This window comes from Eurytemora carolleeae, unplaced genomic scaffold (genome assembly GCF_000591075.1).
Source record: "Eurytemora carolleeae unplaced genomic scaffold, Eaff_2.0 scaffold376, whole genome shotgun sequence".
NCBI lineage: Eukaryota > Metazoa > Arthropoda > Copepoda > Calanoida > Temoridae > Eurytemora > Eurytemora carolleeae.
This window is the reverse complement of record NW_019396529.1, coordinates 12,810-26,433: the sequence shown is the minus strand read 5'-3', so window position 1 is coordinate 26,433 and position 13,624 is coordinate 12,810. Positions and strand designations below refer to the sequence as shown.

General features: G+C 31.5%; 1 protein-coding gene and 1 long non-coding RNA gene across 8 annotated transcripts; both read right to left on the bottom strand.

The window, feature by feature from the left end:
* Positions 1–423: 423 nt before the first annotated feature.
* Positions 424–3,996, bottom strand: LOC111704922 (zinc finger protein 716). Of its 7 annotated transcripts, none has more exons than XR_002765907.1 (6): positions 3,905–3,996; positions 3,322–3,617; positions 2,882–2,949; positions 1,798–2,042; positions 1,250–1,490; positions 424–754 (listed from the first exon to the last, which is right to left on the bottom strand). XR_002765907.1 is itself a non-coding variant. In XM_023477313.1 (6 exons), exons 1-5 carry the CDS (start codon positions 3,966–3,968, stop codon positions 1,396–1,398), a joined length of 768 nt encoding a protein of 255 aa, XP_023333081.1. In that variant the 5' UTR covers positions 3,969–3,996; the 3' UTR covers positions 424–879; positions 1,349–1,395. The 7 variants fall into 7 exon arrangements, 5 of the variants coding, with proteins under 5 accessions (XP_023333081.1, XP_023333083.1, XP_023333082.1 ...); XR_002765908.1 differs by having other exon boundaries at positions 424–879; positions 1,338–1,490; XM_023477313.1 differs by having other exon boundaries at positions 424–879; positions 1,349–1,490.
* A 3,462-nt stretch (positions 3,997–7,458) lies between these two features.
* On the bottom strand, positions 7,459–13,064 carry LOC111704916 (uncharacterized). Its single transcript, XR_002765906.1, has 4 exons — positions 12,901–13,064; positions 10,067–10,145; positions 8,288–8,393; positions 7,459–7,597 (listed from the first exon to the last, which is right to left on the bottom strand). It is a non-coding gene; the product is annotated as an uncharacterized LOC111704916 (long non-coding RNA).
* Between the last annotated feature and the right edge of the window lie 560 nt (positions 13,065–13,624).

The following is a 13,624-nucleotide window of genomic DNA, read 5'->3' as shown; positions in this document are numbered from 1 at the left end:
TTAATATTCACAGGAAAAAAATGTCATTGTGCTATTTAATAATTTGCATTCCATTTGTAATAACTTCGTGTAATATATATTTATAATTAGTCTTTCAATTGTATTTATATTTTTTTAATACATGAACTTGTATTAGTCAGTCATAACGTTTTACAAGTCCATATTACATAAAGTTATTTTTGTTATTAAAAATTTATAAAAGGAGCTTAAAAACAAGACAAAGAATCTTGCCTCTATTTGAATTAAAAATTTACAAATCAACTATTTAAAGTCTACTTTTCAAAAATATTTCAAAAAGTTCCTTTTGTTAATTCCTTTTATTCAACATTTTATTATTCTGTCAATATGGATACTCAGAAGTTATAAGTAGAACAATAATAATGAAATAAATTGTTTGTAATAATAACAAGTCAACTCCCATTCTTTGGAAAACGAGGTTTATTTCATATAGGAATACTGAATATAACAATAACTTGGTATTGAGCCATGAGCCTAGAACATCATAAACATATTCGTTCTTTTTTATAAAAGAACTCGAGGACTATTTTAAGTGAAGAAGCGATATATTAAATACCATTTATTTTACTATTTCATAACATACAATATTGCTAGATTGTATATATATTTAATACACGAGTCTGAACAACATCATTTTCAGTAACCTTTCATTCTAAGAGTGCCATTTTCAAGAATTTTATAAACATGTAACTCAAGATTATAACTTTGATCTCCCTACAGAAATACACAAGCTGCCCTAAAATCAATACTTTTTTATAGAAACCTAACCAACATCCATACTTGGATAAAGAACGAAAACCAGGTGGGAATTCTATATGGCATTCTTTAAACGGAGGACATTGAACAATGCACTTATAGGGACTGTAAAGGAAAAATGAAAGGGGGTAAAGGCTGAAACCTGAGGATCTCAGGAGTTGAACGATACCTATAAGACATCTATCTGATGTTTCTGTCTCGAGAAATTGACATAAAACTGTGTCAAAATTATACCAAAAAAAGTATATATGAAAGATTTTGTATAAGATTCTTAGTATTAAACAGATCATATTCAACAAATACGCAACTAATCTGAAAACAACGATATCCCAGAGGGGCTGAGAAACTCAAGTTTGCTTCTATTATTATTTGAATTTAATAATTTTTCACTTTTAATAGATATAATTGATAATATTTATGCGCCCGAGACATGGCACCAGAACTCCAACCAATGGCAGTGCAGTATTATTGTCACCTGTCTCCGTCCGTATCATGTGACCAGTATTCTGCACGACCATTGGAGGGAGATCTTGTCTTGATTCTCAGGTTTCAGCCTATACCCCCTTTCATTTTCCTTTACAGTCCCTTTAATCATTTGATGAAAACATTTAGAATTCTTAGTTATAAACTACATTCATGTTTTTTCTTCTTGTGTCCGTTTAAACTTGTCTGAGCAGAGGTCGAATACTCACATTTATTGCAGAAATATTTTAATCCTAAAAACACAGTAGATCGTCAGCAAAAAAATCCAATAAAAATTCGATCAAAACTATTCATAATTCATGTAATCACTTTCGTTAATGAGACAAGGTTACCAGCTTGGATTTAAAACCACTATTAGCTTGTTTTATACCATGATATGCAAATACATATATTACAACAATTCAGATGGATAGAAACGAGATAAGATTATTGAGTGATTCAATCAAAGCAATATTTATCTCGGAGATACTTGCTACTAAAAAGTTAAAATTTAATATTGATCTCAAGCAAATATTCTTTGAAACTCTTGATCTACCGTACCTTTATGTTTACTTAGCACATGTTGATTTAGATTTGAGACTGTAGTTGCAGAATATGTGCATAAGGTACAGGGATACCGTATACCATCGTGCTTGCTTTGCTTGTGCTTTTTCAGATCAGAGGGAAGAGTAGCGCCGTAACTACATTGATCACAGTAATACCGCTTTCCGTCGTGTTTGGTTTGTTTGTGTTGCTTCAGGTTGGAGGATGTTGTGGCAGCGTATTCACATTGATCACAATAAACCCTGAAAAATAGTTCCTTTAAAAAATAAATGTTGTATAAAAAACAATGAAAGAAACAGAATAAAAAGAATTAAGCTCAATTTAATAATAATAAACCAACTCCCTTACATCTTTTTCGACATTACATGAGGAGATTGATTTAATTTGTAATATTTCCTGAAAGTGAGTTTAACTTAAGAAATCCAGAAATTTAAATTTTTTTAAAATAGCAACACACATTTATTTAATGAGACTCCAAAATAAGTTAGTGTACTCCTGTAATGGCATCCCTCCCACCCCCCCTCCCCCATACACACAAAATGTCAATTTTAGGAACTGTGTAATTCATTCAATTGACCATCAGTTCCAGCATTACAAAGATAGCAATGCCTGATTCACAACGGTACACTTGAAACCTTTATCTGATCAATAGTGTGGTACATAATGTTGTTTTTCTAGATTTTAAAGTGTTTTATTCTGATAATTCCTATATGTTTTCCTGCAATAGAATTGCGTAAGGCACTTTACAGGAAAACCACAATTAAAAACAATGAGTTTTCAAAGTTTTAAAAATTGATATTGATTCATAATTGATTTTAAAAAGGCTTATAAAAACTTAAGCATACCGTTGTGACTCAGGCATAAATATTAGATATCTTTGCATTTTGGGTCGCCTGAATTACGCCTACAGTTCCTGTAACTCAATGCAATTTCGTTATATTTACTACAAAAATAAATCACTACAATGATCTTAACGATCAAGATTTACCGAGTGGTGTTTTCGACTACAATAGTACCATTTATATATCAATTGTATCAAATCTAATCAAATCAAAATGTATGAATTCATGAACTAAATTACCTTAATCCTTCGTGTTTTATTTGTTTGTGTTTCTTAAGATCAGATATTACAGTAGCTCCATATTCACACTAACCATATGCTTTATTTAGAATATTTTTACTTTTTTATTTAGAACGTGTCTGTATATATATTATATATGTTGCCGTTAAAGCTCATTTTCTAGCTTGCCTATTCTGCAAAAATACACAAGTTTACACACGCCTAAGCGTCTATTATAAAGCTATATACATAAAGTAGTAATTTATGCTTGCTTGTTTCAATGCCCGATCATAACTTATGAACCCCTTTACTTATTTGCCTCAAATTTTGGTATGGGAAAATTATCTTAAAAGAACTAAAGCCTAGTTTTTAAATTTCAAATTGAATGGGTCGACATTTGTAAGTTATCTCAAGGAAAAGCTGGGTTTCCAAACTAGTATTTACTTAAAATAAAAGCATTCCTGATCACAATAGAATCTCACTCCTTCGTGTTTACTCTGTTTGTGATGCTTTAAATTACTTTGTGTCGAGGCGGCGAATTCACATAAATCACAAGGATACTTTATTCCCTCGTGAATACTTTGTTTGTGCTTTCTCAGATCTGAAGATATAGTTGCTGCATATCCACACTCATCACAAGGATATCTAACTCCTTCGTGCTTGATTCTTTTGTGTTGTTTTAAGCATGCTGCAGATCTAGCCATATAATTGCAATCAGAACATGAAAACTTTTTCACCGGTAGCATTTGATCTATATCTAAAGAAAACAGAACACTTTTTAAATTAGGAAAAGCCTATATATTTTTCTATAATATCACAAGCGTTTCAAACCCCTACTTCCTCTCTATTAAATTTATCGAAGGAATGTTGCAATACAGTGACGATTAAAGAACATAATTTAATATATTAAATAACATTTTCTGAAAAAGAAAATCTATCCCTCCCAAAAAAGCCTTTATATAAAACTTGATCGAGTTATTAGAGATTAGATCTTTCATAAAAAAAATGGAGGAAAAGAAAATAAATGTGGATAAGGTTCTGTTCCTAAATGTTGAATTACTGAAGGGTAATTGTTTGGATGAGGAGCAGGGTTGCCTGGAATCTCCATCCTATCTGAAATTACATTATCTAGGTTTTGAAAAAATGCAATCCACCACATCTAAATTATATTGTACTTTTAAACTCGTAAATAATTGTAATACAAAGTCTAGTGGATCCAGTATGTATGCCAATTAAAACATTTTACGATACGAGAAAAAATATTTAGATTTTAAGATAGAAATAAAAACAAAATGTCGGGTCTTGGGGGGGGTCCAAAAATCGTATACTAGGAAATTACCAAGTCTCTTATACACACTACGCTTTATAAGACCTTGGAATAGTGTTGCAACGGGGTAAGAATGTTTAAAATTAAGTATAAATGTATCCGAATCTGTCTATTTTTGTTTTGACGAAATATTGCGTTAATGCCGCGGCCTATATTATTATTATTATTTAACAGAAGTCGTCTTTTCTATATTTTAAGAATTAATGGTGGATCCGTATATCTGAACTACTGCCATTTGAACTATTGAACATTCGAACTATTGATCGTTTTAACTATTGTTAATTCTATCTACTGATAATGACGTCATTTCCTGAAGTTCAAACAACACATTAATTACTCATTTAAACTTTTAAAATTAAATATGCATGCAGGTTTTAAAATTTCATATATTTCATGAAAAATATAGTTCAAATAATCATACGAAATAGTTTAAATGATCAGGGGCGTACGAGGGCTTTTGTTTAGGGGGGGCACTAGTTGCGCGCGTAAGCGCGCAAAAAAATTTTTTGGTCCCCCCCCTTGGCAACATTGGTCCCCCCCCTTAAAAACCCCTTTTTTGAAAAAATATTAATACCTTTTTAAATTTTTTTTGCCCCCCCCTCTCCCACCTGGACTTATTTTGTTCACCATAAAAATACACCAAAAAGACTACTTTTTTTGGGTGTTACTAACCTTAGAGTCTAAAAATTATTCCTTTGCTTGAAAAACTAACTTTTTGACTTTATAAATTTATCACTTAACTCCATCACAGCTAACTAAATCAATAATCACAGCATCATTAAAAATTATATTTTTACGAATAAACGAAATTTCTTCTGAAATTTTTAGATAGAATTTACTCAATCTACATTTTAACCAAATCTTTTAAGCTACAATTTTCTGGGATTTGCTTGCACAAACATTTCAATGACAGCCTTATAGGGTGTAAAGCTATAAGTGCAAGATCGTTAAGTCTGCTCTCCGTCATAGAACATCTTGTGTAAAGAAGTATTCTCTAGAAGGCTAAAACTTTTCTCTCCTTGTATTAACAGTGAATTTAGACAAATCCTTAGTCTTTGTCATTGTCAGGTGTTACTTTCTAAACATAGTTTCCTTTTAATTTTGTATTTTTGGAACTCCCAGGGGGGGCAAGAGAACTACTGCCCCCCCCCTAGGTACACCACTGTGCCCGACCTGAGGAAGGGAAATGCAAGCAGATGTAATATTAAAAGAGCCTCCCCCATGGATGCCCCCCCTCAGCCTCTCAGGGGGGGGCACGCGTAGAGGGGGGCGGGGGGGCGCGGCCCCCCCCCTCGTACGCCCCTGTAAATGATCAAAAGATATTTCACCATGGACGAAAAATAATTCAAATTACCAAAAAAATAGTTTGAATGAAATATTTCAAATGAAGCATTTATTAGTTTATGAGCAATTTATTCAAATGAACAAAAAATAGTTTAAATTTGAGAAAAAGAAATTTCAACAGTTTTCAAAAAAATTAGTATATATATTTAGGGAGGTTAGCTTTAGACACTTTTTGGGCCGTGCACTGTGGCTATACGAAGTAGGCTAGGAGACCGAGCACTGCAGAGCTTGGACAGGCCTGTTATAGGCCGGGGCCGGGGCCCGGGAGCTGCGGCCATGACCAACTTTTTTTTAACCAATTTATGTGTTAAATATGAGATGCTCGAGTGTTGTGTCAACTTTTTTTTGGCTCATTGAAGTATTTTTTGGCACATTTTGAACTATATATTTTTTGGTTCATTTGAACTATATTTTTGTTTCAAATTTGAACTATTTTTTGCACATCTTAACTATTTTTTTTTGCTCTTAAGAAGTTATTTATTGCTCATTTGAGCTATAATTTTGCTCATTTAAACTATTTTTTGGTGCATTTGAACCATTTTATTTGCTCATTTGAATTTTTTTGCTCATTTGAACATATATTATTTGCTGATTTGAGCTATTTTTTTGTTCATTTGAACTATTTTTGGTTCATTATGACTATTTTTTTGATCATATGAACAATTTTTTGGCTCATTTGAATTATTAAGTTTTGCTCATTTGAACTATTTTTTGGTTGATTTAAACTATTTTTTGGCTCATTTTGAACTATTTTTATTAATAGTTTAAATGAACAATAAAGATCAAATGAGCAATAGTTCAAATGCTTAAAATAATGTTATCGTTTTAACTATTATAGTCGCTTGAACTATAATTACATGTCACATGTGGTACCCGTCCAATAGTTCAATATTAGTCAATAGTTCAAACGGCAGAAGTAAAAACTAAATGCACCAGAACACAATTTGCGAATTCTATCATTCAATGCAGACGAGGGAGGGAACCCCGGACGCCATGTCGAGCCTCTGCTATGCAAACACGAGCCTCCCTAGATTTGCTAGGCAGAACGAGCCTCCACCATGCAGACTAAGTCTCCGCTTATGCAAACTGTGTCGATCTGCATGCAGTGAACGAGCCTCCATCATACAGAACAGCTTTTTTTAAATCTTGGTTTTTATGTGTTATGAAAATGTTAAAAATTTTTTTAGACGTATGTGGCATAAGAATTTTACTAAAGATTAGATTTATTAATTGATTGTCATGATTTAAAAACATATATGGACTCATAAAGTGTTTTTTAAGATTTAATCTAAAACTTTAAACATTTCTTACTCAGAAAGGAAGATATTTGGAGAAATATTTCTGGCGTAAATTTTGTTTGTTTTGTTGTAAACTTTGATTTTAACAATACCTTTATTTGAAAAATGTTAAGATTTAAATAAAATATACAACTAATTTTAATTTGAACTACAAAAAAAGGTATTACTTATAAATCAAAGATTATAAAAGATGAAATTAAATTCAATTCAAATTGTTTTTTGTAAAGAATGTTAGAAGTTTCGTATACCACTTTATTAGTCATAATTAGGAAGTATTTATGATAACTGATAAATACTTCTAATCTTTAAAAAATCTTTAAAGATTTAAAAAGATTTAAAAAAGCTGTTCTGTATGGTGGAGGCTCGGTCACTGCATAGCGGAGGCTATTATGCATTAATATTATCAAAATGTAGACAAAAAATACACTCAAATCATCAATCAAATGTTATATAGGCAAATTGATAAGTAGGCAAACTGTTATGCTGACAAAATGTTATACAAGCGAATGTGTACATAGGCGAATGTGTATGATAGGCGAAGTCTAGACGAAAGTGTACTAGGCAAAATGGTACTAACCCTCCGTTGGGGGTTGTCGACTGAATCCCCAGAAAAAAAATATAATACAGTATTTAAATCTAATTTGTAACTATATTGAAAGACATGCCAATACACATATTTTTATATGTAAAAATTAGAATTTTGAAGGCAGGCATGTTCTCCACGTAGTAAACCTCTTCAGTTTTGCTTGCAGGATTTTGATCAATAACCTATCAAGTAAGTTTACAATAATATCATATTTTTCAAAAAATATCAGATAATTTTAATTCAAAATCTGTAAACTGGCTAGAAAACCATTGTTTAAAGAGGGTTTTTCACATTCTCTTGATGGTATATAACAAAAAGCTGGATAGTTAGAAGAAGAAAATTATATCGTGCTTGGCATTTCCAATCCATAACGATACCCTTAAAAGCCTTGTCTTTGTATTCATGGTCAGAATATTGAAAATTGATTATGTCCAATTGTCGTTTCTCTGCAAAAGTGATATACACGCATTTCTGTGGCAGAAAAACAATGTAGAAATTATTAAAATTCCACGCTCTTCAAGGAAGAAAACCTGCACGTTAACTTTCAGATTATTAATCAGAAAAAGATTATAAGGGTTTCGTTGTGAATTGGGCATTCTCTCTTTAAAGAGAGGGTTACTTACAATTACAAAAAAAGTCCCATAAATAAAAGAATTTCATGGATTTTAATCCAAAATGGCCTTTTATTGTTAAAGTTTTTAAACTAGCAAATTTCACCCCTAAAAAAGAAACAATTTTACTGCGCATATTGCGCAGCTAGTATATGTCGTATATACACATTTTCAAAGTACAAAGAAAAGAATTCGAAACCTACAGTCATAGCTCATTTCTTACATTTTAGAAAATTCCCTTGATTTGAAAAAAGTACATACCCGTTACGTAGTCCTTATAGTCCGTATAGTCCTGCCATGTCTTTGAATTAGTTGGGTTTGCTGCTAGATTGATTTTTCTCGGCAAGTTATCAAGATTATTATTACTCTGAAAAACAATTATTATTTACACAAAAATGTTTTAGATTTAAAAACATAAAAATGTATTATATAATAAAATTATAAATTATATAAATTATAAATTATAATTATAAAAACGTTTTAATGGTTTTAGAATTCATGGGCCGTGCGGTGGACTTGTAACAAATTCTCTTCTAAGAATTATCAGATAAAAAAGTAACAAAATTTGTTTCTTCATTTATACTTCTTTAATCTTTTACTTATTGTAAATGCGTAATTTCAAGTAAATATTTATCAAGAAAGTGCCAAGTGAAAGATTTACTCGTGAAAGATTTGTCGAATTTGATTGACATGTTTTTATGATTTCAGGGGAAGAAAGTTCCAAACCGTGATTTGGCCCAGAACTGACACTGAGTGTCAGGTTTAGGCCAAAAAATTACCCTTTTGAGTGTTTACATTTCTTAATTTAAGCCGAGAAGTAAAAAACCGTCTGCATATTTTAATTCAGAAAAAAATTTGAGTACTAAACCCCTACAGATAAATAAAACTTATTTAGAACATGTCAATTTTTTTAAGCAAATTCAAAGTTTGGGCGCAAAACACGTTTTGGAACATGTTGCGATTTTGAGACATTTAACAGATTTGAACCAAAAGTATTTTCAAGCATTTACACAATTTGGTAACAATACACGTTTTTGTATACAGTAGAATTTAAATAATGAAACTATAAAAATGCAATTAATATATTCTGTTCATATATTTCAAAATATAACGACTTAAAACATTAAAACATTCTAATATTGATATTTAAAATTGAATTGAACAGAAAATGCAGGAAATTTTTTATTGAAAGGGAGGTACCTTGTTAATCATTAAACTGCGGTTTGTTCTAAATTGTTGAATATGCGCGAAAATGGAAAACCTTGTTGTTTGGAAAATGGTATCCGGGGTTTAATGGAAAATGGTATCTGGGGTTTAATTGAAAATGGTATCTGGGGTTTAATTGAAAATGGTATCCGGGGTTTAATTGAAAATGGTATCATGGGTTTAATTGAAAATGTTATCCGGGGTTTAATTGAAAATGGTATCCGGGTTTTAATTGAAAATGATATCCAGGGTTTTAATTGATAATGATATTCGGGCTTTAATTGAAAATGGTATCCGACTTTAATTTTAAAAAAGAAGTAAATAGCACGGGCAGCTGTTGCACATTTGAATTTCTGAGCCGGGACACTCAATAGGTCTAGCCGGTGCAGCAATGTTAACGCAGTCAGACTTTAGGTTGAATTTACATTCACTAAAGGGCAAGGGGTGCGTGATAGTGTTATTTGTAGTTCTCTTCGTGCTTAATAAAATGTTGGAAATAATTTCTTTAATTTATAACAAGAAGTGTTACTAAAACGTTGATCATAATATTTGTGGCAAACCTGACACTCAGTGTCAGGTTTGGAACATAAGAATGGTTTTGAACTTTCTTCCCCTGAATTTAGAAAGCTGATTATTTTCTATTGTGGTTTCTCTACAAAAGTAACAGTTGTATATTTTTACTACTGGAAAACATATAGAAATTATCTTCCACATTTTTGTTCAGATAATGATTTCAAGGGTATCGTTGTGAATCGAGCATGGTGGGTCACTTGAAATTACGTTTACAGTCCCTTTAAATATAATATTTGTTATCTGAATATATTTAATAATTACCTTGATCCTTATTAGATATAATTTATTAAATCCACTAGATATTAGACACACAAATACCAGGAAGCGGGTCAATCTCATTCTATTTACACATGCAGTGCAATTAACCAAATTAATTATAGCAATTATTAAACTAATGTAAACCCCATATTCATGAGTGTAATGCAACAAATGCAATTATTGAACTTATGTAAACCCCATATTCATTAGTGTAATGCAACTAATGCAATTGTTGAACTAATGTAAACCCCATATGCATAAGTGTAATGCAACTAATGCAATTATTGAACTAATGTAAACCCCATATTCATGAGTGTAATGCAACTAATGCAGTTATTAAATTAATTTAAACCCCATATTCATGACTCATGAGTGTATTGCAACTAATAACGCAGTTATTGAATTAATGTAAACCCTATATTCATGAGCGTAATGCAACTAATGCAATTATTGAATTAATGTAAATCCCATATTCATGAGTGTAATGCAACTATTGCAATTATTGAATTAATGTAAACCCCATATTCATGAGTTTAATGCAACTAATGCAATTATTGAACTAATGTAAACGCCATATTCATGAGTGTAATGCAACTAATGCAATTATTGAAATAATGTTAACCCCATATTCATGAGTGTAATGCAAATAATGCAATTATTGAAATAATGTAAACCCCATATGCATAAGTGTAATGCAACTAATGCAATTATTGAAATAGTGTAAACCCCATATTCATGAGTGTAATGCAACTAATGCAATTATTAAACTAATGTTAACCCCATATTCATGAGTGTAATGCAACTAATGTAATTATTGAACTAATGTAAACCCCATATTCATGAGTGTAATGCAACTAATGCAATTATTGAATTAATGTAGACCCATACCCATTTAGTGTTTAACAAATTTATTCAACCACCGAATTAATGCAAACCTTGGCTTTAAATTACAGGGTTCAATTTTAACAAAATGCAACCACTAAAATAATATAAACTCAAGACACATGTAGGATGTAAAGAAGTTACTCCAACATGGATAAGATAAGATAAGACATATTTGTTACACTTTAAACACAGTTTTTTCTTATATATTTTGTTCTATAATCCCTATATATTTTCAACATGATGTCGTAGTGTAATAAATATCGGGTTATATGATATTCCGTAAATTTGCAGTACGTTGTACATTATTAATGATCGATGTTTGTTCATAAAAACCCCATTATTCATTTTAAACTGTGTTCTTATTGAATATGTAGCATTAAAGATTTTATCGCAAAATCCAGTTATATAGTTTGCAAAAGAAAATTTATCCAAAAAATGAAAAATTATACATTTTTGAAAAGCCCTTGACAATGCCATTTCAAATATGCCAAAAAATTTGCAAAATTTTAAATAACCTGATTTTTAATCAAGAAAAACTAAAAATGTGCAAATTTCCTTTGACAGGTTGTTTGCAAAAAATTTGTGATTATTTTTCGCAAAACTTGTGCAATTCGTTTCCTTAAGTCAAAGGTTTTCCTAAAAGCTAAATTTTATCAAAATCTGACAAGTTGAAGTGGGTCAAAACAAAGATTTAGTTTGTTACAGGAAAAAAACAGTCATTCAGGCAGTAAGCCTAAGGACTTAGGCAGTTAGTATTAAAGCCAGGTTTTTACCTAAAGGGAGGGCTTTGGGTATGTAGGAAAAGTCAGAAAATTTCAACATCTTCAGACCAATACTTTTTTAGTTATGTAAAAAAAACTACAGGGGGGAGGTCAAATGGACCCCCCCCCAGCAGGAATAGGGTTAAATCATGTGATATAGATAACAACATAGGAATTGTAATTACGTCTATTATTTTAACTTGTAACCTATAAACCTTAAATTCAGTTAGTTAGAATCAGAACTCCGCTTTGATCACAGTGTAGAGAAATTGCACTACCGTTGAGTATTTGGGTTGAGAGCTTACGTCATGATAGGGTAAAGATCGACTAAGGGCTTGATAGATAGCCAATGCTGGTGTCCAGTGTGGCATTTAGAGCTGGAATATTAGCTTGGTTGATAGCTACGCTTGTGTCCCTGTGTGGCATTTAGAGCTGGATTAAGAGCTTGGTTGATAGCTACGCTTGTGTCCCTGTGTTGCATTTAGAGCTGGATTAATAGCTTGGTTGATAGCTACGCTTGTGTTCCTGTGTGGCATTTAGAGCTGGGTTAATAGCTTGGTTGATAGCTGCGCTTGTGTCCCTGTGTGGCATTTAGATCTAGAGAAAAAGCTTGTGTGATAGCTACGCTTGTGTGACATTTAGAGCTGGAGTAAGAACTTGATTGATAGCAATGGCTTGTCTCCCTGCGTGGCATTTGAGCCAGAGCAATAGCTTGTTTGATAGCTACGCTTGTGTCCCTGTGTGGCATTTAGAGCCTGAGTAATAGCTTGTAGGATAGCTACAGAGATCGCACCCAGTGGTATTGGCGTTGATAGTTCACAGGTATGAACTCTGTGGATTGCGTCCTGGTTGACTTCGAAAGCGGAAGGGTTGTACCTGGACTGATACAGTTTGGGACGAACTTTTAAGAGTATGGCATTTACTACAGGAGACAATTAATAGGTAAAAATATGAATCAGTCTTAGTTTAAAATATTAAAGGTTTACACAATCATGTTTGATGCAAAGAAAATCCGTAAAGAACAAAGTCAAAGAGACTGAACTTTGTTTAAATTTTACATTATGTTTGATTAATTTATTATCAATTACACAGTAAAAAAATACATTTTTTAAGTGTGAATTAAACATTTAATATTTTCCCATTTTAAAAACAAACGAATCTTATTAAATATTTTTATTTATTATGGTTTACCTATCTGTTTTTATACGGTGATAGGCGATTATATCAATACAATGAAGACGACTTTCGATTTTTATTTTTATTCAAATGGCTAAATATAAACATAAAATTCAAGAGAAGCTGTCAATTTAAGAATCTTCTCTTTGATAACTTATAAACTTGTAATTCAAAAAAGCTTGGTATCAATCATAAATAAAAAGTCGTCTTCACTGTATCATTATAATCGCCTACCAATGTAGAATTATTGCAGATCTTGATTTCCTGAAAAGAACTGCGGAGAGTTATGTGTTGAATGTTATTGTTTAAAAATTAATTTTAAAACAAGGATCAATTAAACCAAACAACGCATTGCACAAAAATGTTTATTAAATCAGCTTTACTACTGATTTTTTAAATGAATTTTTCCCGTATAAGTCAAAGTATCACGAAAAGTTTCAGTTCTTAACAAGATCCTTTACACTTAATAACTGTTTACAATAATCGTTATTTTTTATATAACTATACAGGATGTTGTACGAAACACGACAGTTCGTGAAAAGTGTAAAATGTCTTCTTCCATAACTTGTTAAGTTGTTTGATACCAAAGATAATAATAAAAAATATTATACAGCAAATTCAAAACTATTCACAAACAGCCAATTTTCGTGGTACACCCTGTAGTTCATAACAGTCGTAATCAGTCACATTTAAATTTGACCCCCAACCTTTAGCTTAAGTTACATGATGGAGGCACCAA